The sequence below is a fragment of the Alligator mississippiensis genome, chromosome 2, assembly GCF_030867095.1.
Source record: "Alligator mississippiensis isolate rAllMis1 chromosome 2, rAllMis1, whole genome shotgun sequence".
Lineage (NCBI taxonomy): Eukaryota > Metazoa > Chordata > Crocodylia > Alligatoridae > Alligator > Alligator mississippiensis.
The window spans coordinates 147,974,194-148,001,064 of NC_081825.1; the positions used below are offsets into that span (position 1 = coordinate 147,974,194).

Genomic DNA, 26,871 nt, shown 5'->3' on the forward strand with positions numbered 1-26,871 from the left:
CATCCCTGTCAGCCCACAAGCAACAGGATGGTCATGTATGTTCAGTCTCCCTACTGAAAAATGATAAGACTGGCCATGATTATTCCATTAAGAATCTACTGGGAAAGCAGAATAACAAATCATTTAAGTAAATTTGAATATGATTCAAGTTGATTGGCCTAATGAAAGGTGTACAACTTAGGTAAAAAATTTTAGTGACAAAATCTGAACTATTTATAGCACAGAAATGCAAACTGGGCTCTGTGTGTATTTGAGTACTTCTGTTACAGTCGCAGTAACAGAAGTACTTAGTTGAAATTAGATAACCTATTGTGAAAGGGGTTTTATAAACATACAAGAAAATCATCACTTTCACATAGAGCTTGCAGTCTATGTCTGAGACAAGAAACAATCTGGGGCTATGGACAGGGAAGCATAAAGGAAGAGACAAACAAAACAAATACTGGTGATAGCTTACTATGTATCTGCTGGTAGCCCAGCCTATATATAAAATAATGCTGTTGTAATAACACTTTACAAAGTATAAGGAGTCACAAAAGTTCTGAAAGAGCCTCCTACGTGGCTATTTTCTGTTGTCACCCAGAAACTGTGAGATCCTGAAATCAATGTATTGGGAAAAAAAGTAAAATATATAACTTAGAGCTTTACTGATCACATGTGTATGAGGAAAACAACTAAAATTAACTACACTTAAATATGTGTAGTGGAATAGTCTCATTCATTCCCATGGGCAGACTCAATTCTTCCATATAAATGTAATTAAATTATATGTTGTGAATAAATTATCCAATAAAATTAGGCCTTTTTGCTAATCATAAGTGCTTCACAAGCCAATCCTGAGTTCAGCAGATGTTTGCCATTAAGAAGTATTCAACAAATGGATCTTTCCCAAACTTTATTTTACATTCCCACTTTATTGTTCACTGGCAAAATAATATTGTGATGTTCCAGTTTTATAAGTGACAGAACCTTCTTATACTGGAGAATAATTAATAATGACTAGCACAGTGTGAACTTGGAAAGGTAAATTATTTCTCGTAAGCATTGTTAAACTTTTGAGATTCACAAATATTTTCACAAAATAAACTAGTGGTCATGTGGCTACTAGGAAACAAAGAGTATCACTTCATGAGTAACAATAAGGAAGTATTGTTCCATTTATTTGCAAAAATATGGGTGAATCACTAATAACCCACTCTATAACTAACCTAGTGCCAAGAAAAAACCTTTTATTTTAAGAAACAAAATTGACAAGAGGATTAAATTATTGTGTTTCTTAGGCAGGAGACACAATTATCATGATCATTATTTGTACAGCAGTAGCTCCTAGAGGCCCCAGGCCCAAAATAATAGGGATTGTACAAATCTATAACAAAAAGTTTATCCTTACCCCAAAAAAGCCTTCCAGAAAAATACAGTAGAACAATTATTTAAAAATGAGAGCGGTGGAGAGACAGGACTGATAATGACTTGAACTGGAAGGACGTGAGTTCTACCTCAGAAATAAACCTCTCTGGTGAGCATCAGATTTAGGAAGGTATAGGACACATGGCATCTCCATTTTTTAATCAGTAAGGACATGGATATGTGGAAAATTGTGCAACAAGGAAATGAGTGTGAGGTCAGGAAAATACCAGAGTGGGGATTATGGTATAATGAAGTGGGTTGATTCTGTTAAAATAATCCTATACTTTCTAATTAATACAACAGTCAGCATCTCAAGACTAGAGTAGAAATTATCTACAGAAAGCAAATAAACCAAAATGGAATGTGCTTAATGTCTTAAAAGTATTGAGGTAAGGGAGAGACATGGTAAATAGCAAGATGGCGTGCAAAGTAATCAAAGCATTATAGTTCATGATTTTATAAGCTAGACACTCCCAGGGTCAAGTGTGGACCATGCCTGATGAATATTGTAAAATAACAAGATTGAAAAATACACAATAACAACAGTGAGGCACCTGAAGTCCTCATTATTCCTATCCTTATCCTTAAAATAGTTCTAATATTCCTACAATAGTCTTAGCTAGAGCTGGGTAACTTCTTCACTTCTCCTAAGCAACTTTCTGGCATTGCTGTTTGATGCTAACTCTTTGTCATCATCCAGCTCTGACATGGCTTCATATTACTGGTGAGCCCAACCCTCAGTGCACTAGAGTCAAGGGCAAAACTCTTCCTGATGCCAGCAGGAGAAACTATGTGTAAAGCACTCTGAACGACCTTTGGGAACTTTCTTAATGACTATTCCTATAGAAATGGGAGACCAGCATCAGTGCCTCTGATGCAAAGTTTAATAATGAATACAAAGCCTTATTGTTGTCATAACAAAATATAAATGCCCTGAAAAAACTGATTTGGAATTTTTCTACATTTTTTTGTTGAAAAGCATTGATTTGTCAAAACTGAAACTTTTTGCCAAGACAAAATTCTCAGAGACAGGATGGACTTTCTGTTCCAATGGGATATGAGAGAGCCAGATACTGGCCTCTGCTCCAATGACTATTGAATTATTTGTACAAAGTTGAACTGTTCAAGGAGGAAAGACTGTGACAATTCCAAAACCAGTAATAGCATGATGATAGAATGCTAGTTAAAGACACTTGCCTGGGATGAGACATCAGGCTGAAGTCCTTTGTTGGAATCAGATGTAGTGGGGGCTAGAAGGAAGGTTTCCCCACATCTCATGTAAGCTGGGGCTATTCTGGGATGGATCTCTGCCTTTTTTTTATAAAAAATATCAAAAGTTCTTGGACTCATCCTTAGGCAGAAAGGGAAAAATTTTAAATCTCAAAAATTTAGGGGAGACAGTAAAACCATTTCCCACCTAACTCTATTGGAGGACCTAAAATTAGGCACATAAATCCATATGTAGCCACATAGTTTAAAATAGCCTGAATAAATGCTGTGACAAGTGACATTAAGGAGTTGCTCAGCACTTCTTAAAATTACTTTCATGTAGGTCCCCAAATCTGGATTTCTACTGTTGTATGTTGGTCATGTATATTTGAAAACGGGTCAAATGTTTATCTTCAGATCTTATCAGAACACCTCCTCAACCCACTACAATTAAAACCCATGAAAAAAAATAAGAGTGTATGTGTGAAAAATGACTGCAAAAATGCAAGAAGAAACTTGAGATCTGTTCTAACACAAATATCATTTTAAAAATGAAAAATAAGCAAATGGGCCAAATGCTACACTCACACATATTGGTGCAAACTCAGTAACTGCATTCTTGTAATGGAGAGATCACCTTATACTGCCTGATCTATCTATACTAGGGCTTTATTATAAAGGGGCAATTAAGAGGTATATAAAACAAACCTGTCTGTCCTCATTAGAGCAAAATTGAGGATAGTATATTCTTGCTTTAATGCAGTGATCTAATTAACCTTTAGCCAGAATTAAAATGACCTTGGATTGGCCTGGTGACCCCTAGTGCTTAATGTAGTTAACTTTAAGCAAGCTTTTGGTATGATCATGAGCAGCATCTGTTAAAATGGGCAAAAGGTCGAATCCATTTACTTAACTACAACCAGCAAATATAGAGCTGGTACATATGTTGCATATGTTTTTAAGGGATATAATATGTAGTTTTCTTTCAACATAAAGGGAAGGGGGGAGTGTGTGAGAAATGACGTGTGAAGGATGAAAAATCATTCCTCCAAAACTGCATTTTTATTATCTCTTTTTTTGCTCTCCTAACTATAAGCCTCTTTTCCATTTAATTTCAAATTCTGCTTTATAACAAACATATTTTAATGTATTCTACATATGCTTTGACAGGTTTCAGTTGCCAGTACAACCCCAATCAGGCCCTTATTCAGAAATGTATCCCTACCTGCAAACGCACTTAGGCAGGTATATCATTTTAAGTATGTACTTAAGTCTTATTGAAATCAATGTGATTTATGCAAGTGCTTAATGTTAAGCATGTGCTTAACTGACATCCATGTTGGAGTATAAATGTATTAGGGTAAGCATTAAGGTATCGTATTATGGCAAGGGAGCAGAGTAGAACCCTAGACTGCCTATCCTGGCAAAGAATTTCATTGGAAAAATATCTGTGTATCCCAGATGTTTCCTATCTGCAATATTAAAATGTTTGGATATGGTACACAAAGATCATTTTTGTCCTGATATTTTAAGCTACTAATGAGCAACATAAGCTGTATTTTTGTTGGAATATTCCCATAACTAGGCATTTTAATCTTCTTCAAACATTTGAACCTTTTAGTATTTCTCATTCTTTTTTTCAGATGATAAAACATGAAAGTTCATAGGATAAATAATACTGAGATTTGCTAATTAAAAAATGTTGCTTATTAAGACAGCAATTTTTTTACAGAGGCAAAGACTACAGATGCAGGGTTGTGGGTTTTTGCAACAACCTCATGTAGACAATACAGAAGTCTGTGATGGGCACTGGCCAAAGTGTTCATGTTTTTGTAGAAATTTGGCATAATAGTGTCCCATGCAGTGGTGTGGATTGCAAGGTCAGACTGCAAGCTAGAATAGCAATTGCAATGGGCTTAGCCTAAATCCACATGCATGAAGTCTGAATACTTTGGTTTTTGTGGAGAGAATAGCTTCCCCCTACTGTTGTGCCCAGAGACTAGGTTTGGTTCTGAAATGTTTCCCCATGATGGATACTTCCTGGATACTATAGGGAGAGTGCCTTTGGTAGACACAGGCTCCGATGGCCACTAGCATGTTTAGTACCCTAGGTAATGTGTTGCTACACAACCAGATGGTAAAAATACTAGGGGCTACCTGAAGATTTGTATGACCTGCAAAGCACCAGAGCTCCCATCAAGGTACCTGTGGGGGAACTGCAAGTATGCTAACAGGGGGAAGAATTTAGCGGAAAACAAATTGTGCCATGACCTGGACAAACATAGTTTGGTTGTTTTACTCATGAGAATATTGAGCTAAGAAATGCACTGCAAAGTGAACAAGGGCCAAACCCTGCTTTACACTACTGATGGGAACAGTTCCATCCAGCAATGTTGTGCAAGTGCACGTGCAGAACTGTGATTGCTCTCAGTGGATGTTAGAGCCAAGACAGCTGACAGGATCAGGCTTACTGGCTTCACTGAGAATATTTGAGTGAGTATAGAGAATAGCTTTGGCCATGGGAGAATTTACTACATCATAGAATCTAATACTGTAACAAAACCCCCAGTTTTTCTTTTTTAATACACACACACACACACACACACACACACACACATATATATGATAGATATGCATTCCCTTCCCCAATTATTTCTGGCTTTTCTTTCTCTCCCTCTCTATTCCCTATAGACAAGCATAAGTGAGCTCAGACCTAGGATAAGCTTTAACATTTTTATTTTGTTAGCAAGTTTTTGGTTTTGGATATCCACTGTTTTATTTATTATTATTATTAGGTTTGTATTGATTGTATTGACTGTTGTATATTGTATTATTATCATTTTCATATTGATTTTTATCGTTTCATATGGATTTTGTATGGTTTAGGCCTGTGTTTGTAAGTGAACCAAAGTAATGTTAAGTTTTCATTTTGTATGTCAAGTCTCTATCTTGTGTCCTCTGCCTGGGCATACCCTGTGTTGCAACTGTATGATTCACGTACCCCTCCCGTATAAATTGGTTCCCGGACGAATAAGAGTGATTGGGAATGATTGAAATACAATGGTAGCAGGCCTCTGCTGAATGGCCTGTAATGACTGGGCCATCACCTCGCATTAATTCATCCAGGAACCATGGACCTCACCCAGGAACAGAGACAAGAACCCAGGATTTGAAAGACAAAAGACCCTGCAGAACCAGCAACTCTACCATTGAACCCCACCATTACAGACACCCAAAACTGCACATCCCAGCATGCAGCACACATGCTCAGTACACCAGGAGCTGACCCTTGCCTGGGCATGCCTCCTGTCACTAGGGTCACACAAGGTCTGCCCCTATAAAAAGGGGCAGTGAAGACAGACCCAGTGGGAACGCCATTTCCATCCAGACCAGAACAGCTTCACGTCACCTATCCACCCCAGAGACCCTGCCGGAGACCACCCTCTGGACAACACCGAGCTGAAGGAGACCCCAACTGGAAATCAAGGATCAACTTCCAGCCTGGGATAGGTAGATATTACCTGCACACCTCCTCCTACAATTTGGACTCTCTCTCTCTCTCTGTCTCTCTCTCTCCTCCTGGACTTCAGTGGACTTCAGCCCCTGCACCAAGCCTCTCTAACCCCTGCTGCCATTGTAGGGGGGTGGGGGGTGCAAGGGAACGAATAATACATTGTGTCACCATCTCCCCTGTTCAATAAAACCACTGTAATTTGCAATCCCGAGTTGGGTCATGTTTTACTGAATCCCAGTCCCTTCCTTATCTTAAATTCCAGCCTTGTTCTCTCCCTCTCTCAGCTCCAGCCCCCCCCCCCCACTAGTTTCCCAATCTCCTCCCAATTCCATCTCCCCTTTTCTGCCACCTCTCAGCCTCTCCTTGCTTTCCTGCTGTCCCTGCTGCCTTTCAGCCTTCCATGCCATCTACTGCCTTTTCCCTGTGACTTTCTGCTGCCTCTCCCTGCTTTTCCACTGCCCTGCCACCTTTCGGTCTCTCCTGCCACTTTTCCTGTGACATTCTGCTGTCCCCCTGCTCTCCATGCTGCTACTGCCTTTGCCCTGTGACTTTCTGCTGCCTCTCCCTGCTTTCCCGCTGCCCTGATGCCTTTCAGCCTCTCCTGCTGCTTTTCCTGTGATTTTCTTCTCTCCCCCTGCTCCTACTGGCTTTTGCCCTGTGACTTTCTGCTGCCTTTTTCTGCTTTCTCACTGCCCTGCCCCCTTTCAGCCTCTCCTGCTGCTTTTCCTGTAATTTTCTGCTGTCCCTCTCTCTGTTTTCAGGCTCCCCCCAGCTTCCCAGCTCCTCATGGCTGTCCTGCAGTTTTCTCCAGCAGCTGAAGCCTTTCTCCAGCTTCCAGCACCTACTGCCACTCCCTGCAGCTTCTCTAGCTGCCCCAGAGCCATCCTCTGGCTTCGCACACCCAGAGCCCCTCTTTAACACCCACACTTTCCCTTAGTCCCATTTTCCCTCTCACCACCTACCTTTTCAGCTCCCTCGTAGCTCTGGCTCCAGTCCCAGCCTCTGTGCCCACATCCCCTGTTCTGCAGGCTTTGGGCATTGTCTTTTAATCAATTAAGATCAATTAACCTAAAGTTACCTCGAGCCTCAGTTCTTCAGCCAAGGCCCCTGTAGTCTACCAGTTCTAATCCTGGTCCCAGTAACTTTCACTGTCAGCAACTTTCACTCCCTACATTTCTACTTTCTTACCTTAAGCTTTCCCCAGGTATCCCAAGTACACCAAGCACATACATACATACATACACATCACAACACTCAACTTAGGAACTCACCTGTGTGTATGTGTAGGTGGGTGGTATGTGTGAGAATTAGTGAATACACATATATATACATATATACATATCATTGTGTGTGTGTACTATATGAATTAGTAATCCATGTATGTGTATTGGATGTGCAGGTGTTGGTAACTGGTAACTGATTCTGTCTAAATTTGGTGTGTGTAGCGTGTATGGGCTTAAACTGGTGATAGGTATGCATGAACCTAGACTAGTTATTTTGAACATGCGTGTATCTGAGTTGCTAGTGTGAGTGTGTATGCCTAGTAGGGATGTATGCACCTAGTGAGTGTATGTGTGCTTAATTGATTTTTATGTGTGCATGTGCATGTATACCACGCCCTCCTGTCTAACAATGTCTCAATGTCTCAATGTCTATTGAGATCCTGAGCGTTGGCCTGACCCCTCAGGGCAACAATACTGAATGCTGAAAGATGGAATATAGATACTCCTTTTGGTGTAAATTATTAGATTTATGGATTAGTGAAGCTAGAAGCTTTTATATACAGCACATATCAATATACAGGGACATGTACCACCAAAGTTCGCTCAAAGTATGACAGTTTATTTTTAAAAATAGCCTTTGAGCTGGAGACTGCAACTCTGACAGAGTAGTACTTTGCTTGAATATTTCACTGAAGTTTGCATCACTCCATCAGTCTAATCCTGCATTCATTTACTTCAGTAACATGATATAATCTCAATGGGAGTTACGTTTAGTTTATACCAGTATAAGTGGGAACAGAACCAAGCACAGGGTGTGTAAATGTAGCAGAATCTGGCTCAGTAAGTGGCAGTCCTACCCCTCAAGGAACAGGACCCTGACTGTTAAATCCTGCTGCTTGTCACTCAAACAGATCACTGCCTATGCCAGATTTGGCTAGTGGTTTAAACCAGTTCAAATTTCTGAGGGTCCAGTCCTGCTACCAGTGAAGCCAATGGCACAGTTCTCACTGATTTAACTGAGACAAGCTCAAGCCTTGCATTCCTTTATACACACAAGCTGAAAGCTGAATTCAATAGGACTTTGGATGGCAATAAAGCTGCCTAATATAGCCAGTAACCATGAATTCTGCAGTTCCTCCCAGGGTCTAGTTCTGCATTTACAAACTCCGTTTATGTACTGCATGACCCTTTTTGGGGAGGAAAAAATCTAAATGAACTCAGGCAAAAAAAGATAAAAATCCCAATATGTTGTTAACATATGTGCAAGCAGGAACCTTTCTTCCATAAAAGGTAATTTTGATGCCTGTATGTTATGCATGATTAAGAGCTACAAAGGACCCAGTTCTGCTCACTTAAGTCATGGAGCTCTGCCCTTGATTTCAGTGGAAGCAGGCTCTCCCCCAAAGCATCTGCTTATTGGAAATGTATCCAGATTCCCCCTCTCCTTGTAATAACTGTTAAGCTATTTAGTCAATATTTGGCCTCTGTGTAGCTGCCCACATCATGCAAGACCATTTTATGTTTACAATAATCATCTCAGGCCAGCACTCTGGCTTTCTGCTTATCTTGGCTAAAATGTTTACATAATTCTCTACGTTAGTTTCATTCAAGGATCATTTATATCAGTTATTGTGGATAGGCTGAAAAATTCACTCTGCTCCAGTGACTTTATTATTTATTTGTGTGTTTGTTTATTTCCCTCCCATACCCATTTTTTTCAAGACCACCCCCCTTCTCTTTTCCTGCACCAAGTCAGAGAAGGAGCTCACCAAGTCAGAGAAGGAGTCAGCTCTTTGTAGTACATTAATATAGTGCATTAACATTTGTAATGTAGCCATTCTTTTACATAATCAATACAATCAAGTCCCTTTTCTTGGGGACCCTCGTGTTTATTTCCATTTATTCCACACATGTCAGTTCCCATCAGGAGCAAAACCGATTTTCTTGTCCTACATCTGCTCTCAGGATAACCTGAATTCACCATAAATCTGTTTGTGTTTTCTACATATGGTTTGTTATGCTGCTGTGTGCAGTGGTGCCCGGGTCCTTATATGTAAAACAAGTCTTTAGTGCAGTGGAGGATGAGAGAACAGGGTGGTTATGATATTAATTGTTGTTGTTGTTATTTGTTGTGATTTCTTTTGGAGCCGTTTCTATTTATGATGTGATGCATTCGAGCCTGAGCACATTAGGTGCATTATTCATGGGGTACATTTGTCAGAACATGCATGTGTATAAAGAACTAATGATCCATATTAAATTAATGACGCTATAAAAAAGAAAAATACCCCCTACATGCAGCTTCTGATGGAAACTCCAGCCTTGGAGAAACCCTAGAAAAGACCTAATCAGATGAAGCATTGGACTGTTCTGCCTCCAAAATTACATTTCTTCAAATGCGCTGGTACACAATGTTGGTTTTATTAAAACAAATTAATTCAGTCATTAAGGAATCATACGGCAAGTGTCTCATAAGTCAGGACCTCCAGTGTAACAAATTGATTAAATGACTGTGTAATAGTCTCTTTAAACAAATCTAGTGTAACAAGTTAATAGATCTGCTCAATTACCATGCCGGGTGATGAGGAGAGAGGCTACTTTCTCATTAAAACTGGGAGATTGTGCTGGCATGCGTGGGGTGCTGGCAATGGGGCTCTCTGCCAGCTCCCCTGGCAGCCTGGAGAGCTGGGGCTGGGATCGAGCGCAGGTTTACTGGGTGGCCCTGGGCAGGGCAGTGGGCAGCCTTGTAGGTCAGAACCGCTCCTGGAAGGCACAAGCCAGAAGCTTCCCCGGGAAACTCTCCCTGTGCCAAAGCCCCTTGGATCTGGCATCGGTGCTGCTTCTCGCACAGCCAGACTGACCAGGCACACCCGGGTGCACACACACCGGGAAGCCCCTGCCTTGCCACGCACCTAAGGCTTAGCAGCCCCTCGCAGCGGCCGCTCCGGGGAAGAGCCGGGCCGCGGGGCAGGGCGGGGGCAGAGCGCCCCTGGCGGCTGAGACCCACGCCCGCCGGCCCCCTGCCCGGCCGGCGGGCACCTGGGACCGGGCACCACAGCTGCTGCCCTTCGCTTCCTTTATTCAGCTCCCCTGGGTTTTAACTCGCTGCAGAGCTTTCCCCGAGGGGCGCCGGCTCGGAACGTTTCTTTGGGCTCCTGAGAGTTGTAATTACCCCGCATAGATAGGTATGTAGGCAAAGAGACAGACAGGCAGGTAGTTAGATACGGTAGGTAGATAAACAAACAGGTTGCTCAGTAGAAGGGTAGATAAATAGAAAAACAGCGATAGATAGATAGATAGATAGATAGATAGATAGATAGATAGATAGATAGATAGATTCCATTGTTCCCCTCGCAAGTGCATTTGGCTTCTCTCCCACAGTCGATAGGAGCTGGAATCGACGTCTCGGAGCCTGTTTTCACTAGCAATGAGCCGTTTCACTAGCAACTACATTTCCTGAGCGCTGGAATAGTTACCGCACATGATGAAATGGCAGTGGCAAAACCCTAGTTCCTGATACTAACCCGTGTGTTAGTCATGCCAGGGCAGTCCGCAGCCCACCCCTCCGGCCCCTGCACAGCCCAGAGAGCTAAGGTCCTTGCCCCCATGGTACAGCTGGCACGCGGGCAATGGGCAAGGCTGCCAATAATGCAGTTTTGATTCTTATGATACCCCTTCTGGAAAGGCACTGAAAGAAAATCTATTACCCCACTGCCATTTTGTTAAGTGTTTGCTCTCAGTTGTGACCCTGCCACTTTCTCTGTTGGTTTTTATTTTCTGAGTGCATGTTGTCCATATGTTACTCTAATAGTTACTATAATTCTTGAGCAATAGGGCTCGTATTTTACCGAGCTGAATTAAAAAGAATGCACTTTAATAAAAAACCTGAGCAATACACTAATGGCTTGACATTGATGTATTTGCATAAAGATGAATTATATGGGCTTGCTTGACATGACTTTTAATAAATGATTGAGGAGGTTATTATAAGGATGCACTTTGGTGTGTGTTAACAGGCTATTTTAATCCAGCCAGCGCCAAAACTGTGAACAATATAGTCTGGTGATGGAGCTCTTTTACAGTCTTTGGATCCTCCCTCCCTCCCCCTTTGTCTCTGCTGACATGCATTGGATGAGCCCCTCTATCACAACCTCAAACTACCTTTTAGTAGGCAGTAAGAACATTTCACTATGGGTAGAAAAAAGAAACAAACGGTGAAAAATGAGTGGCTTATATGTGTGCGTTTATTTGGGCATGTGCAGGTACACACGTGGCACGTATCTGGGTGTACACGTGGCACGTATCTGTACACACCACTTACAGATATATGTCCAGAGTCGTGGTGTATAAGTCCTAATGTATGCTCCCACCTGGGTTGGTGTAAGGGAGAGAGATCAGATGGACTGGAGGAGGGATCACAGAAGAGGGAGTCTTTCAGCTGGGGACACCGAATGCAGTGGATCCATCTGGTCACATCACAGAACAAAAATCCCTGTGTGTACACATGCTAAAACTGCTTAAAATAAGGCAATTTAAGTCAATTTAACTAACTCAAGTTAAGCTACATCGGAGCATACGCACGCACAGCTCTTCGACATGGTGGCAGCGATCTTGTGAGCTATGTCAACTTAACTAATTCGACTCAGGATAATACACCTTGGAGGTGTATATTGCACCACATTTAAGTCGACTCCGCTCCACGTATATGTGTATGCTCTGAAAGGTAAATCCACTTAATAACAGTTAATTCAGCTTAACTATCAGAAAGTAAGTAAAGACTGGGTATGCACCTTGCCATTGTGCCTGGCTTTGCTCTGCTGATTGAGGCAACTGAACTGCAAAGGTGGTCACCCGGGCATGATTGCCTCCTCCTTGGCACCATGGGTAGGGTAGTGAAGCACTTGAACAGGCTACTCAGAGGTGGTGGAATCTCCATCCTTGACCCAGCTAGCCAAAGCCTTGGCTGGGATGATCTAGTTAGGCGTGGTCCTGCTTTGAGCAGGGGGTTGGATTAAATGACCTCCTGAGGTTCCTTCCAAGTCTCATTTTCTGTGATGCTATGAGTCATATTTGCCTATATCAGGTTCCTCTTCCCCCTGAAAGCAAAGGGGAACTTTGCTGAGAGGCAGGATCAGTCCCCCAAAGGCTCCCAGGAGCTGCCTCCTTTAGGGCAGGTGTTTGCTAGCTGCAACCTCGCTTGCCTTTGAAGCCTGAAGCCCCTTGAAACAAGTGTCCCACCCTCTCCCGCCCCCTTGGAAGCTCAGGCAGGCAGGGAGCAGAGGGGCTCGCCATCATCAATAAGGTGTGATAGACTGAGGTCTCGGTCCCCTGGCCTCCCGCCAGCAGCGCTGCCCCTCAACGCCTGCTCCCAGCCAGATGATCGCCTCCCTGGTGGAGATGCCGCACTGATGTTGCCGCCAGATGCTACATGCTGCCGGGAATGTGTAATCCAGGGGCTGCCGAGCCGTGCAGCAGGGAGGGCTGGCGACAGGTCACCCGAGCCCTGTGCCCTTCCCTTTGTTTGATGGGTTTGGCTCCTAATAAGAATACCGGGACCTCCTGCCTCTCCCCGGCCCGATCGCACGCTTGAAGGCTGCGTGGTCAGCTGTATCCTCCGGGCAAGCTTTGAAGCTAATTTCCAGCGCCTGATTGCCAGCTAATTTCCAGAGCCTGATTTCCAGCTAATTTCCAGCGCCTGATTGCCGGGACGTGACGTCACCCCTTTCCTCCCCAAGTCCCTATGTCCCAGTGGTGTAGAAAAGGGATGAAAAGCTAAATGGGGCAGGAGAGAGAAATCATGTAATGAAAGGAAATAAAGGTTGGGAGGGACCTCAGGAAAAATAAGGGGATCAGTGCGGCATCTCCATCAGGGAGGCGATCATCTGGCCGGGAGCAGGCGTTGAAGGGCAGCGCTGCTGGCGGGAGGCCAGGGGACCGGGACCTCAGTGCATCACACCTTATTGATGATGGCGAGCCCCTCTGCTCCCTGCCTGCCAGCTCCCTGCCTACCTGGTCCAGCCCCCTGCTCAAAGCAGCACCAGCCCCAACTAAGGAGGCTGAAGTTGGCTGTTTATTACTAGTTCAAAGGAACCGGGAACCGGGAATAAGGAACCAACTTCAGCCTTATCCCCAACTAGATGTCCCAGCCAAGTCTATGTCCAGCAGGGTCTTAAAAAGCCTACAAGGATGGAGATGCAAAAGGGGAAGGGCGAAGAAAGCCATTCCCCCCCCACCCCACCCCTCCTCCGTGGCAGTGCCTCTTCCAGGTCTTTCCCTTGCTGCGTTCTCGAGGGCAGCAGGCATTGCCCGCGTTGGCCAGCAAGTTGTGGAGGCCTTGCCCTTAGATGAGACGCCTAACACACGAAGGCTGCAATGGGTTGGGGGGGAGGCGAGGATAGGTAACTAATTCCTTGTTCCGCCCCGGTGTGCTGCCAGCTTGGGATGCTCCGCCGAGCTGCAGAGACCGGCGGGGCAGATCAATCTGTCCGGTGCCCCGATCCCCTCCAAACCACATCACTTGAGACTGGGGGGGGGGGGATCTCTCCTAAAAGGCAGTCCGCATGCAATGGCAGGGGCTCGCGGGAGCTCCCCAAGGCAAGCACCTTGCACACGTAGGTCCCCCTTATTTTTCTGTGCCAATGAAAAAGCAGCTGGAGAAGGGGGACCGGGCTTGCTCCGCCCGCGGGGGCGATGGCACGCGGCCATCTCGGCCGTCCGGGCGGGGGAGATATACCCAGCGTCCAGCAACCCTTGGACCCCCGGGTTTTGGCGGGTGGCTCGTTCCCAGAGGCAATCGCCCCCGCTATTCATGGGCTTTGATGATCTTCCCGGCAGAAGGGGGACAGGTAGCGGGCACTGTGGGCATGGTGTAGCCCCGGTGATCTCCCAGCCCCCTGGACACAAGCGGGCAGGAAAGCTCAGAGCCTGATATCGCTGAGGGCGAGGGCTGCCCCACAGCAGTGGCTTTGCCCGGGAGCACCCCCAGAAGCCCCGCGCCCGGGATCTATGGGCTGTGGCCCTGGGGAAATGCTTCTCTACTTAGAACTCTTGCGGTCTTTTACGGGCTTTCTCTTGAGCCGCTTCCCTTAAACCCTGGCTGCCGCAGAGCAGGATCCGGCCTGGTGCGGGTAAGCTGGGCATGTGCAGCTCCTGCTGCAGTCTCTGAGCTGCCAGGCAAGCAATTCAGGAAGGGGGCTGCTGTGTCCAGGGGGGCAGGAGCTGCCCTTTGGATGCCGTTCCGGAGCTCTTGACCAAGAAGGGCTTTGGTCCCAGGGCATGTAAGAGTAAGGTGTCTCCTCTTTCTGCAGTATCCTCCTCTGTGCTCTTCTTCCCCTTGCTTCCAGGATTGGACTGGGCTGAGGCACAGAGATACCCAGCACCCTGCAAAGATACCTGCGCCACAGGACTGTACCCTGGCAGCATGTCTGGCTGGGCAGAGGTGGACAGAGGGGAGGATGTCTAACATGCTTCCTGCACTGGGCAGCTTGGTTTTTCTCCACGTCGCTGGCCTTCCTCAGCACCAGGGAACACGCCTCTCTTGCAGGAGCTGAGCCAGTACCCAACCCCCTTGACTCATGAGCAGCTCTGTGGCAAAGGTTCTCCCCAAGCCCTGCCCAGCAGCACCTGCTGCCAGTATCACTCACTGGAGGAGGCCCCCAGAGCAGCGTTTTTGAGTCTGTGGGTCAGGACCCAAGAGTGGGTGGCAAGAATATATAAAAGGGTCCTGAACAAACTTAAAAAATTGATTCTCCTTTTAAGGAGAAAAATGTGGGAAACCATGGCATTTCCCTTGCAGGCTGGCAGAGTCCAGCCTGGAAAGAGCTGCTTGGGGGCCACCCATGTTCCACACTCCCACCCCCTGCCCCACACACTAGGATCGGTGGTGAGGGGCACTGGGTGGGTATTGGCTATTGATGTTTACAGATGGGTCCTGGTACAAAAATGGTTGAGAACCATTGCCCGAGAGGAGCACAACAGACCGCTGGAACTGTAGCCCATGCAGCAGGTGGGAGAGGCCCCATTCCTCTGCCCCGGAGGGCTGGGCACTGCTCCGCGATTTGCTGCAATGTGTGTGGAAACTCTCCAAAAAAAGGCAGACGCCCCAATCTCCAGGGCAGGAGTTCCCAGGAGCCCTCGCATTTCACAAATACTAATTTTCCTTTTCCTGCGCGTTTGAAGAGCGCCACTAGTTTTCCTGTGCAAAAACAATCTGCCTTTTCAGGCTTCCAGCAGGTACATCCCACGGACAGTGGCGCTGAGCTGGCACTGCGCGGGGGGTGGAAGGGTCGCGGGAGATGCCTGGGCCCGCTCTGCAAAACTGCACCACCGGTAAAGGAGGAGGGTTGGTCCAGCGCAAAGAGAAGGGACTGCGGGGTCTGCTGCATCCATACAGATGCTGGGCTGTCACCCCCTGCCCTTTAGGTTTACGAGTAAGAAAATGAACCAGTGTTTGTGGATGTGTGTGTGTGTGTTTGTGGGTGTATGTGTGGGTTTGTGTATGCGTGTGTGTGGATGTGTGAGTGTGTGCGTGTGTGTATGGGTGGATGTGTGTGGATGTGTGGGTCTGAGTGGATGGGTGTGGTTAGGTGCATGTGGATGGGTTGGTGTGGGTGTATGAGTGGGTGAGTCGGTGTGGGGGGGTGGGGGGTGGGGGGTGGCTTTGTGGGTGTATGCATGTGGATGGTGTGTGGGTGTGTGGCTGAATGGATGTAGGTGTACGTGTATGTGTCTTCCTTTCAAACATTTCTCCCTCTCCACAAACACCATTCCCGAGCCATTTATTCCACCAGGGCTGGGCCAGGGTCCCCATCCCTTTCACCAAGCAGCCAGAATGGATTCACTCCACTGGAATAGGAACAGAGGGGCCCACATTTAAGGCCAGAGGCTGACGTTTTTGCATCACTCAGTCAGCATAAGCCCAGGCTGGGAGCTGAGGCAGTGACCCCTCCCAGATGCCAGCACAGGTCCCACAGCCAGCCAAGCCAATTTCCCACAAGACACGACCCAGCACTGCCCCTGGACCTGCCTCCTGGGGGCACCTCAGCACTCATTGCATTCCCAGAGGCTGTTCCCACCCAAGAGTAAATGGGGAAGCTCTTGGCCAAGCTGTGGCCCACCTACACCTTGTAGCATGTGCATGAAGGCCCAGGCCTTCCATTGCTTCTCTCTCACCCGGAGTCCCAGGGGAAAGGAGTGCATCCCCCATACACCCCACAGAACAGCCAATCTCCCCAGACCCTGTCCTCCTGCCTAGCCTGGAGGGCACACAGCTGGAAGGACCATGCCCTCCTCCTATCCCCTTCCCACTCACTGCCCCTGCCACTAGGCCTGCCAGGCCCAGGGGGCTGACCATGCCAAAGCCTCCTCGGGCTAGCCTACAGGTGAGAACTGGGAGGGGGCATTCCCCGATGCTAATGCCCCGCTGCCCCAGGCTTTGCCCCCCGGTGGGGGTGATGCCCTAGTGAGCAAGCTCCTGGGTGTTGGGTGGTTTCTCGACCTCCGATTTCCAGCGCTGGCTTCTTTCTCCCGCCTGCCTCCCGCCTTGCTCCCTGATGCGGGCTACATAGGCTACGTGCAGACTTCTCCAGGGGTGGGCTGCGGCGCGAGACAGCGGGACCACGATGTAAAGGGGCACGTGGCGGGACTGGCAGCTTAGACAGGGATAGCAGCCCAAGGGACACGCCAGGGCAAGAGTGGGGAGGGAGGGGGTCTTATTCCCAGCCTCGCATTAGGGTCCAACTCTGCAGGGAAGCTCACGAAACAGAGATCCCGACGCCTCTAACCAGCTTCCTGGCAGCAAGGGCTTCCTCTGGAGCCGGAGTTTCCTTAAAAATACGGGATCGGGGCCCCCATGCGGGGTCTTCAGCGCGCCCGCCTTGCGGGAGTCTGTCCAAAGCCAGAGGCGCTGGTAGAGATTTATTCCCTTTCGATCCGTATTTGAATAGGGCCAAGAGAAAGCTGCTGCAGACCTTCGCTCTTTAGGCGGCTCTGCGAGGTATCGCAGACACTCCCCTCTCTGTACAGGCACAGTCCTTGTGGGTCACCTCCCTTTCTTACAAACCAGTTACAGGGCGTTAAACCCCGCAGCTTGGACTGAAACAACTTGCCTTGCTATCAGGTCGCAGCCTCAATCTAATTGATGCAGCAGCTGCGGTTTCTATGTAGCCTAGGAGAATTAGTTTGGAGGGAGGAGTCCCTCGCTTGGATCACAACATTATATCGCTATTTGTTTGAAGCGATCGAAATAATACTCGTCCCTCTCGACTCACAGGCGGAGTGGAAAGGAACCGACAGCATTTTTTTTTTTTTTTCATTGCAAAGCCTCAAGCTGATTTGCAAGACGATGCCATGCTAAACCGGCATGCAGATACCCATCGAAATCCTTGTATTAAGGAGTAAAAAGTGTCTCTCTCATCCGTCTGCAGGCAGGAGAATGCAAAAGGAAAAAGAATGAGGCAAGGCAAATACTGAAATCACAGCCTTGATTTCCCTTTAGTCGGGAAAACGCATTGGAGAGAGGAGCTGGATTTAAATCCGAAGTAGCATTAACATAATAATAATAATAATAATAACGACGACGATTATGATGATAATGTGCAGACATGCAGACAAAAGCTGTCTGTCGAGATTAGCCTGAAGTGGAGAGAAGAGATTAAATCTGCCGTTTATCTGGGTTTTATTACATAGGGCTATTGTTAATGATTAACGAAAGAATTTCTGTTTCTTTAATCCGGAGTTTTCAAATGCAATCCCACTCCGTTAGTGTCCGTGACGATGACAGACTCCATGGACAGGGAGGCGTTGCTCTCGCCTGCCTGGATCCTGTTTTGACATACTCCGCTACATAGGGCTTAATTTGCGCGACGCTGTTGTCAGGAGCAGTGTGCACCGGGGTGGGGGGGACGGTGTTTGTGGTTTTTTTGCTTTGGGTGATTTTAATAAAATAACTCACTCCCCAGAGACGGCCCAACTAAAATTTCCAACTAAGTCGTCTGCTGGGGTCCTTAGACCGACCACGGGAGGAGTAGGGAGGGGGATGCATTTAGATAAGCAAACCCGGAGGCCCGTGTTTAAAACTCGAGGCCGCAGCTTAAATTAGGTACGAGCTAAATGGAGACTGCAGCAGGCCAGGGTGGGGGGCAAGTTGCCCGGTGGCGGGGCCGGGAGGCGCCTGACAGCACCCGCTATCGAGTCAGTTACACCGAGTCAGTTCCCCCTGGCCCTCCTCTCCCGGGACGAGCGGCGGGCCTGGGTCCTGTTCAACAGGGAGGGAGGGACCCAGCGAGCCTTACGGCTTCTAAAACATCAGCAGGTGAACTTTAAACCTCATAAAATCACTGACATTTTATCCCTCCATTGTCAGGCGGGATATTTGTAACAATGATCGTGACATTATTTATTAGCTTTCTTTATAGAAGTCCTCTCATCGAGGGGAAGGATACTTTTGCCTCGTTCTCTGAGCTGAGTTTTGTTTTTCAAAGCCTTAACCAAAGAGAGGGAGGGAGGGAGGGAGAGAAGTGAGATCATATGAATAAAACTGTTCGTTTCTCAAACACCCTGGACAAAACCAAGCTAACCAAGCGATCAGAGTTGGGCTTTCTTCCCTATAATTCTAGTTTTATAGTGCCAACTGCAACTGGTGGCCAGCTGGGTCTCTGTGTAGAAGTAAATTAGCTGGAAAGCTTAAGTCAGTGCTGCAGTCAACTGGAAAAAAGAAACCAGTACAACATGGTCCGCTGTATACCATTGCTCAGTGACACACAAGTGCCCTAGCAGGAGGTGGACAAAAGGAGGATTTTGTTAGATACAGTTTTTGCCTAGAGCATACAAGGCTAATGTTGCTCCGCTTTGCTGAGAGAGAAGTGTTTTGGAAAATGGAACCGTGAAATAATAATAATAATAATAATAATAATAATAATAATAATAATAATAATAGGAGGACGACGACGACGACGAGGAGTTCCGGTCTATGGTCAAATAAATACTTTAAAGCCGGAATAGTGATCTGAGAAAGAAGCTGTTTTATTGAATGAAACCACTCAGGACTGATAAAAAGAAACAAGAGTTGCAGACATTTGTGTTTGGGTTTAAAGGGCAGCAGAAGTTTTCATATGGCTACAAGGTTTTTTGTTTTGCTTTTGTTTTTGTTTGCTCTTACAACCTTGCTGTCTCGATGCCTGACACCAAGCCTGGACTTCAGCCCTACCCAGGAGAAAGTCACATTCACAGCTGGAAAAATTGATATGTAACACCCCAGCGACAAGGGTGAAGTCTTTTTTCTCACTCTCCTTAAATCTCCTAGTAAAAGTGGTTTAAAATAACTGAAAGGGGGGAGAAAGCCTCTGACTTGCTTCCCTATAAACGACTCAGTGCCACTGAGTCAGGTATAAAGAAGAGGTTGGGGAATGTGAAGAGAATAACAGGTTGACGCTTCTGAGAGTGAACGTGCAGGCTGGAAATATTGCCCAACCTCACCTTGAAAATACAAGGCCCTTCGCAGCGGAGCAGTTTAAAACTGGAGTTTCTAACCCTGGGACTTTATCCCGTAGTGAAAGCTATGCTGGGGAAAAAATCTTGAAAGAAATAAATTCAACTTATTCTATATATACACACACATACATTTAAAGACTTAACGGGAACCTAAATACATTTGGACACCATTCTGAACGCTTTTCCCCAGCCAAGCACTTCTTGCCCATCCAGAATCAGGCCCGTTAGTTAACTGTAACTGCAATAAAATGTTGATTCGTTTGCTTACAAATAAAATAATGCGCGAACTGACACAACACTAACATTTTTCTAAATTTCAGCCTAGCTGATTCCTTTACTCAGCTGTCAGCCCTTGTTTGCTCGAGGTTCAGCCATCAAAAATAGCAATTGTTTTCCCTCTGTTTAGATATGGAAATGATCACCGCGGCATAATGGGTTCCAATTTACAGCCGTTGTTTCTGCATTGTGGCTAACTATTTGCTTTAGACTCCTAGCTAGACACCGCTCCCTTCTTGGAAAGCAGACTCTTGTGCCCATAATGTTACCCTCCAGATTGGCTGCTTTAAAAAGTTAATACACCCTATATTCGCCTGAGATGAACCTCTCCGGGATGGAGATGGAAATGATGACTTCCTTAATTCCCCCAGGAGGGGCTGCAGAAGGAAAAGCGTTTTCAGGAAGGGGAGGGAATGATACACTTGAAATAGCAGCTCTGCCTTTGGCCAATGTAGCGCCCGTCCGTTTTATTTGTATCCGCTTGAACTTCTGTTGGGCATTTTACATAATAAAAAGAGGCTCCTGAAACACGAACAAAAGAGCTCCGAAATTATCTCTCTCTTTTTTTCTCTCTCTCTCTCCCCGAACCGTCCGTTTTAGTATTTAATCTCCGATGAGATCAGGTGATCTGTGCCCTTCACTCGAGGCAACAGATGCCTTGAAACGGGTTTTAATTGATCGATCTTTTTTTAAAAAAAACCAGAAAGTGCATTACATGTCTCTGGTCCTGCAAAGGACTTTTCCTCTCTTTACAAACCGACGTTTTTCTCTCTCTCATTTTTCATATAAATTAATAAACGCTAAGATGCTAATATATCATCGTTATTAGCTTTAAGAAAAACAAATAAACAAACCAAAAAACAATGTACAGCCTCTAGTATTCTGTATGATACCAAAGAAAAGCGGGGGGGGGGGGGCGACGGACAAAACCACACTTTCAATTCAATGAGAGCCTCTAAGTGAATATTCCCCGCAGCAGCTGGGTGGTGGGACAGCTCCCGGCAACTGCTTTAACGCGCGTTGGGCTGCAAACGCGAAGCGCTCTCTGGTCTTCTTTCGCCCTGGTGGGGGAAGCAGCAGGTTAAACGCAGGAATAAATAGCGTGGAGGAGCCTGTGCGAGTGCAGATCTCGGCGCAGCCTGTTTCAGTGACTCGGGAGACTTGAGGAGGGACGGGGGACAGGGGAGGAACTGGCCCCAAGGCTGGGGAGCCGGCTCAGAGTTCAGCGAGTCAGTGTCCCGGGAGAGGGAACGGGGCTGCCCCGGCCCGGCCCCGTGTGCACACAGCGGCCCCGGGACTCAGGGGAGAACAGCATTTACACGTAAAACACTCCCGCCCCGGCGCGCTATGTACAACAGCCGGGGCCCAGGCTCCGAGTCCCCACGCCGCGAGTCTAGAAAAATAGATCTGTACAGCTCTGGGCCGGGCCTTAGGAGCCGCCCTCACCCTCGGCGGCTTGCAGGAGGAGGCTGCCGCCGCTGCCCGGCTTGTGCTTCTTCAGCAGCTGCGTGATCTTCTCGTCGTCCGAGTTGGGGTCGAGAGGCTTGTTGTAGTCGTCGTCTTCCTCCTCGTTGTCCGACGCGCCCTTCAGCCGCTCTGTCTCCGAGTCCTGCTTCTTCTTGGCCGTGGCCATCTCGGCCGCGTGCTTCTTCCGCCACTTGGTGCGTCGGTTCTGGAACCAGACCTGCATGCGGGCGGGCGGGATCGGGGGAAACCGCGTTACTCACCGCCGGCCCCGCGCCCCCGCCGCTCCCACTGCGCCGCGGGCAACGATCGCACCGCTGAGCGCCCCCGCCCCCAGTCACGGGGCTGCACGGCTGCATTGACACCGCTGGGCCGGCAGCAAGGATCGCAGTGCTGGGGGCATCTTACTGTGCCACGAGCAAGTACAAGCAGGACTCGTAGTAGAGATAGTATCTTTCATTAGACCAACAAGATTTTTGCAAAAAAAAAAAAAAATCTTTAATTGCAAGATACAATTGCTACTAGGAGTCTTGATTTGCCTTTTCCTCTAGACCAGTACGGCTACAACCTGGATGCCTGACAAGCTAGGGCCGCATTGCTGGAAGGTTCTTACCGTGCCATAAACTAGGATCGTACTGCTGAAGCCCACCCCTGTGTCACAGGGCTGCGAGGGACCGGACTGTGCCACAAATATGAATCGCATTGCTGGCGGGATCTCACTGTGCCACAAGCAAGGATAAGGCAATGTCTTTTATTAGACCAACTAGATTTTTGCGGAAAAAAAAATCTTTATCTAGTTAGTCCAATAAAAAGTATCACCTCTACCACTAGTCCTGATTGCTTTTGCCTCTAGACCAAAACGGCTACAACCTGGATAACAAACAAGGGTCACTGCTGGAGGGATCTCACTGTGCCACTAACAAGGATCTTAGTGCTGGCGCCCACCCCTGTGTCACAGAGCTGCAGGGACCTGACTCCCTCCCCCCTCAATCCCTGGGCCACATGCTCCTGAGACTCCACTCCAGCCCCTCTGGGCAGCCCGCACCGCAAAGGGCTTTGCCTCTTTCGCAGTCAGAAAGTTTCTCCTCATGCCCGCGGCTCACCCGGCCTCGGGGTCAGCTCTTTTGGCTGCTGCCTCCCCGGGCCCGGTACAGGCAGGAGAAAAGGAGTGGTGGGGAATCCGCAGAGGGCTGGGGGGCAGCCCGGTGCTCCGAGCAACACCGCCTTGCTCTGATCCCAAGTGATCCCCAGCACTTGCCCGGGTTACGATGCGTTTGAGTTTCAGTAAGGCTGGAGTGAATACTGAGAGTGAAAGGGGTTTTCTTCCCTACACCCGACCCCCCCCCCCCCCACCCTCACTCCCGAGATCCAGCATCTAAGAGTTGCTCTTTCCCCCAGTTCGGACTTTTAAATAAACTTTTCCAGCCTGCTAGAGAGGAAAGGGGAAAGCATTTGTCCCCAGCGTCCTGCTAAACTGGCTCCCCTTACCCTTTCTTTCCAGGCTCTTCTTTGCTTGTTGTTTAATCGCAGTTTAGGTAGCAACACATACACCGCGGTGGAACACCCCCTCTCCCCACTGTGAAAATACACCCGCTCTCTCTTTGCTCGAGCCTGCCCTAAATATAATTCAAAGTGAAAAAGCATGTGCTTCTAACCTACCAAATCCCAGTAGTCTGGCAGTTTGGAGCTAGGGCTAACCAACTGCACACGTTTATTCTGCACTGCGACAGCTGCTTTAGGCAGTTGTGATTTCGATTGCTGAGGATGTTTTAAGCTGAAACTGGACTTCTACTTCATATATTGTAGAAACTGTTCCTACAGTCCATGAAAAATAGGCTCCAAAATTCTGTTTACTATATAATTGAGAGAGTCAGAGCTGGGAAAGGACCGACACTGTTTTTGTTCCCTTTCTAAAATCAAAGCCACTGAATCGATGGTGCAAAATATAATTCCAGGAGTCAGCATTCAAACGGTCCTTTAAATCATACATACATACATTTATATATGTGTGTGTGTATGCATATATGTGTGTATATAAATGTATATGCATGCATTTATATGTATGTGTATACACACACACACATATATTTATGCACTTAAATATATTTAAGTGCGTGCCTAGTAGGCTCCCTGAACACACACTACCTTGGCCCTGAGCACATAGGAAAATAATCATTTGAGACTGACTGTGTCTCTAACTTCCCCTCTGTTACATACGTTGTGTTTTAGAAGAGGCATTCTAACCAGGCTTCTTCTTTTCGGAGTGCAGGCTGCAATCATTTATTCACAGCTATTTAGACAGATTCCCAGTGGCAAATAAGGGCCTCCAGGTAACTCTGAGAGAGTGAGAATTCATACATGAGGCACCTTAATAAAAAACGGTTCAAATTATTTCAAAAGTTCTGGGAAAAATCTGTCTTCAAATGCAGTTTCCCCCCTACAAGTCCTGCGTGGGACTGTATTTGAATGGATGGAAAGCCCACTTTTGCCACATCTCAATGTTTAACAAAAATAAACAGATTGCGGGGGATGTGTAAACGATATGCTCCATTTTATGCTCCTTAATTTAATTCCTCTTCCATTCAAGGCAAGGTCTTCATGGGGGTGAACCACTGGGAGCCCCTGTATCTCAGAAAGGCGCGAACTGGTTTTGTGCGGGATCCAGAGCACTGCATCCCGTTTGAACCGTTTTCTTTAATAATCGCACCTCTACATTAGACACCACCTTGCTTGATCGTTAGCTTTGGATCGGGATGAGCTTGCCAACACTTCTTTTTAAATTTGAAGATCCCGGAATATTCCCATTCAATGCTCTCAAATTTATGGCACAGTAAAGATCAGCTTTGGGATGCATTTCCAAAGCAGCCAGAAGCTGCTGACACTATTTTTTTTTAAAAAAAAAGAAGAAGAAACGACATCTTTAAGGGCTTTAAGTGCTTTACCCTCCTAAAGAGCCCCGTGGTAAACCGCAAACAGTTGCCAGCCAAAGCCCACCTTTTGTTTTCTTTTGTAAATACACTACCTGGGTCCGCCTCTGCAAAGGATCCCGTTAGCAATCATATTTCGCAATGGCTTTGTGCAGACAATAATGGTGAGTGGGTATCCAGTTAAGATAAACCTGATTGCAAAGGCATGCGCCCGATTTCTTTTGTTCAGCCAATATCTTATACCCAGGCTTCTTTGTATATGCGTTTCTCACACTCCTCCCAGTCCCGGCAATGTGTGGGCTTGAATCTCTTATCTAATGTTTGACAGCATCATCTCACCTTGACTTGACTCTCTGTCATCCCCAGGGAATAGGCTAGCCTGGCTCTCTCTGGTCCCGCTAAATATTTCGTCTGCTCAAAAGTCTTTTCCAAGGCGAAAATCTGCTGGCCAGAAAAAGTGGGTCTCGTATGTTTCCTCTTTCCGTCTTTATCCAGCAAAATTGATCCTTGATCTGGGAGGGAAATGAATGCATAGACAGATCTGTGAATTTGTTTGGGTTTTTTGTTGTTGTTTTGGGGGGTGGGCGGAGGGGATAGTTGAATATAAAGCTTGGTCTCAAGGGAGAGAGGGATCTTTCCCTACATATGGGGAAAGCCACGATCAAACTCCTTGCCAGATTGAAAATGACTCACTTCTGGGTTGCTGTATTTTACAACCCCCCCCCCCACCACCCTTCCTTTATCTCTGCAATTTCAGCCGTTAAAAAAAACAAAACAAAACAAAGAACAAACTATTATAAGAGCGGAAAGCAATTTTTTAAAAGGTGCGTAATACCAAAGGGCATCTTGTTGCGGATAGTTGGCGCAAAAACTACAATAAAAGCAGTGGAATAAAAAACTGCAATAAAAGCAGCCTCTTCCCCCTCCCCCCCACTTTAGGGGGAAAAGAGAAAGAAAAGGAGCTTTTAGAAAAAGAGCTCTAAAAAGAGTTTTTTCCCCTAGGGAAAAGAAAAGAAAAGAAAAGAGCTGGGGGGGCGGTTAAAATTCTTGGCAAAAACATTTTAAAAAATCGAATTGAAAGCGGAAGGTTTTCAGGGGCTGAAAAGAACAAGACCGGGCTGAGTGCTCGAGTCCGCATCATAGAAAATGAGGATGGAAGGGACTTCGTCCGGCCCCCTGCTCAAAGCGGCCTGTCCCCACCTAGATGAGCCCCAGCCAAGGCTTTGTTTCCCGGGGGCTTAAGGAGAATCCAAGGACCGGGGTTCCACCAGCTTCCTGTTCTCGTGCTTCGCCTCGTGAGAAACTTTTCCCTCCTCCTCCTCTCTCCCCTCCACTAATTCCCTTTGCCCTTGTCCCCCGGCTGCCATGGCCAAGCAGCCTCCCGGCTCCGACCCCAACAGGGACCGCTCTTTTTAAAGAAAAAACTCCAGAGGAGGCGTCGGCTCTGATCGGCCGAGGGAAGCAGCCCTGGTGCAGCCGCCCCCAGCCCCAGGCGCGGCTCCGGACGGCCCGGTACTCACGGGCCGGGCAGGCGAGGCGCGCGTCCCTCCAGGGCGGGCTCTGCATGACGCCGGGCCAGAAGATGGGTGTCCGGCCGGGCAGCTCGGCCAGCGGCTTGGGGTAGCGGCCCACGGCCACGGCGGCGGCGCTGGGGCTGAAGTAGAGGCCGGGCGGGGGCGGAGGCGGGCTGAGGCTGCTGAAGCGGGGCAGGCCGGCCAGGAGCCCGGCGGCGGCCGAGGAGGACGAGGAGGAGGCGGCGGGCGCGGGGGGCAGCGCGGCGCCGGCCAGGGGCATGGAGGGCCGGCTCAGGATGTCGTTGATGCCGTGCGGGGTGGCGGCCGAGAGCTGCGGCGGGGGGCTGCCCAGCGCCGACAGCCCGCCTGCGCCCGGCGCCTTGAGGCCCGGGGAGCCGAGCGGCGGCGACGGGGAGGCGGACGACGAGGCGGACGAGGAGGAGGCGGACGAGGCTGGGGGCAGCGCATAGGTGGCGGGGTACAGCGGGCTCTTCATCTCGGCCATGCTGTGCAGAGCGGCCAGCGGCGGGCTGCCCAGCACGAAAGCGCTGGGCCGGGCCGTGCCGTCCATGGGCCCCACGGCCAGCATCCCTGGCGGCCGGCCCGGCCCCGGCGCTGCCTAGGGGGCCGCGAGCGCCGGCCCCGCGCCCGCCGCCCCCATGCCGCCCATGCGGGGCTTAGCGCGCCGGGCCGGGCCGGGCCGGGCTGCCGGAGCTCGCAGGCACGTCCCTGCCCGCCCCGCGCCGCCTTTAGCCGAGGGGGCGAGAGGCGCTGACAGAGCCGCCGGCGGGGTGGGGCTGCGCCGGCTCCGCCTCCCTCCCCTGCCCGGGGGAGGGGCTGCGGGGCAG

The 26,871-nt window shown here is 48.0% G+C and overlaps 1 protein-coding gene across 1 annotated transcript; it reads right to left on the reverse strand.

Moving 5' to 3' along the window:
* Positions 1-19,350: 19,350 nt before the first annotated feature.
* NKX6-1 (NK6 homeobox 1) lies at positions 19,351-26,654 on the reverse strand. The gene is made up of 3 exons (XM_006276394.3): positions 26,030-26,654; positions 24,849-25,021; positions 19,351-21,802 (listed from the first exon to the last, which is right to left on the reverse strand). The coding sequence occupies exons 1-3, from the start codon at positions 26,610-26,612 to the stop codon at positions 21,548-21,550; spliced, it is 1,011 nt and encodes a 336-aa protein (XP_006276456.1). The 5' UTR covers positions 26,613-26,654; the 3' UTR covers positions 19,351-21,547.
* Between the last annotated feature and the right edge of the window lie 217 nt (positions 26,655-26,871).

Coding starts and splice junctions, on each gene's coding strand:
- NKX6-1 (XM_006276394.3), bottom strand. CDS start 26,612: ATGCTGGCCGTGGGGCCCATGGACGGCACGGCCCGGCCCAGCGCTTTC. Junction 25,022..26,029: donor GCGCCTCGCCTGCCCGGCCC/GTGAGTACCGGG, acceptor TTTCCCTCCCAG/ATCAAGGATCAATTTTGCTG. Junction 21,803..24,848: donor TGACAGAGAGTCAAGTCAAG/GTGAGATGATGC, acceptor GCCCGCATGCAG/GTCTGGTTCCAGAACCGACG.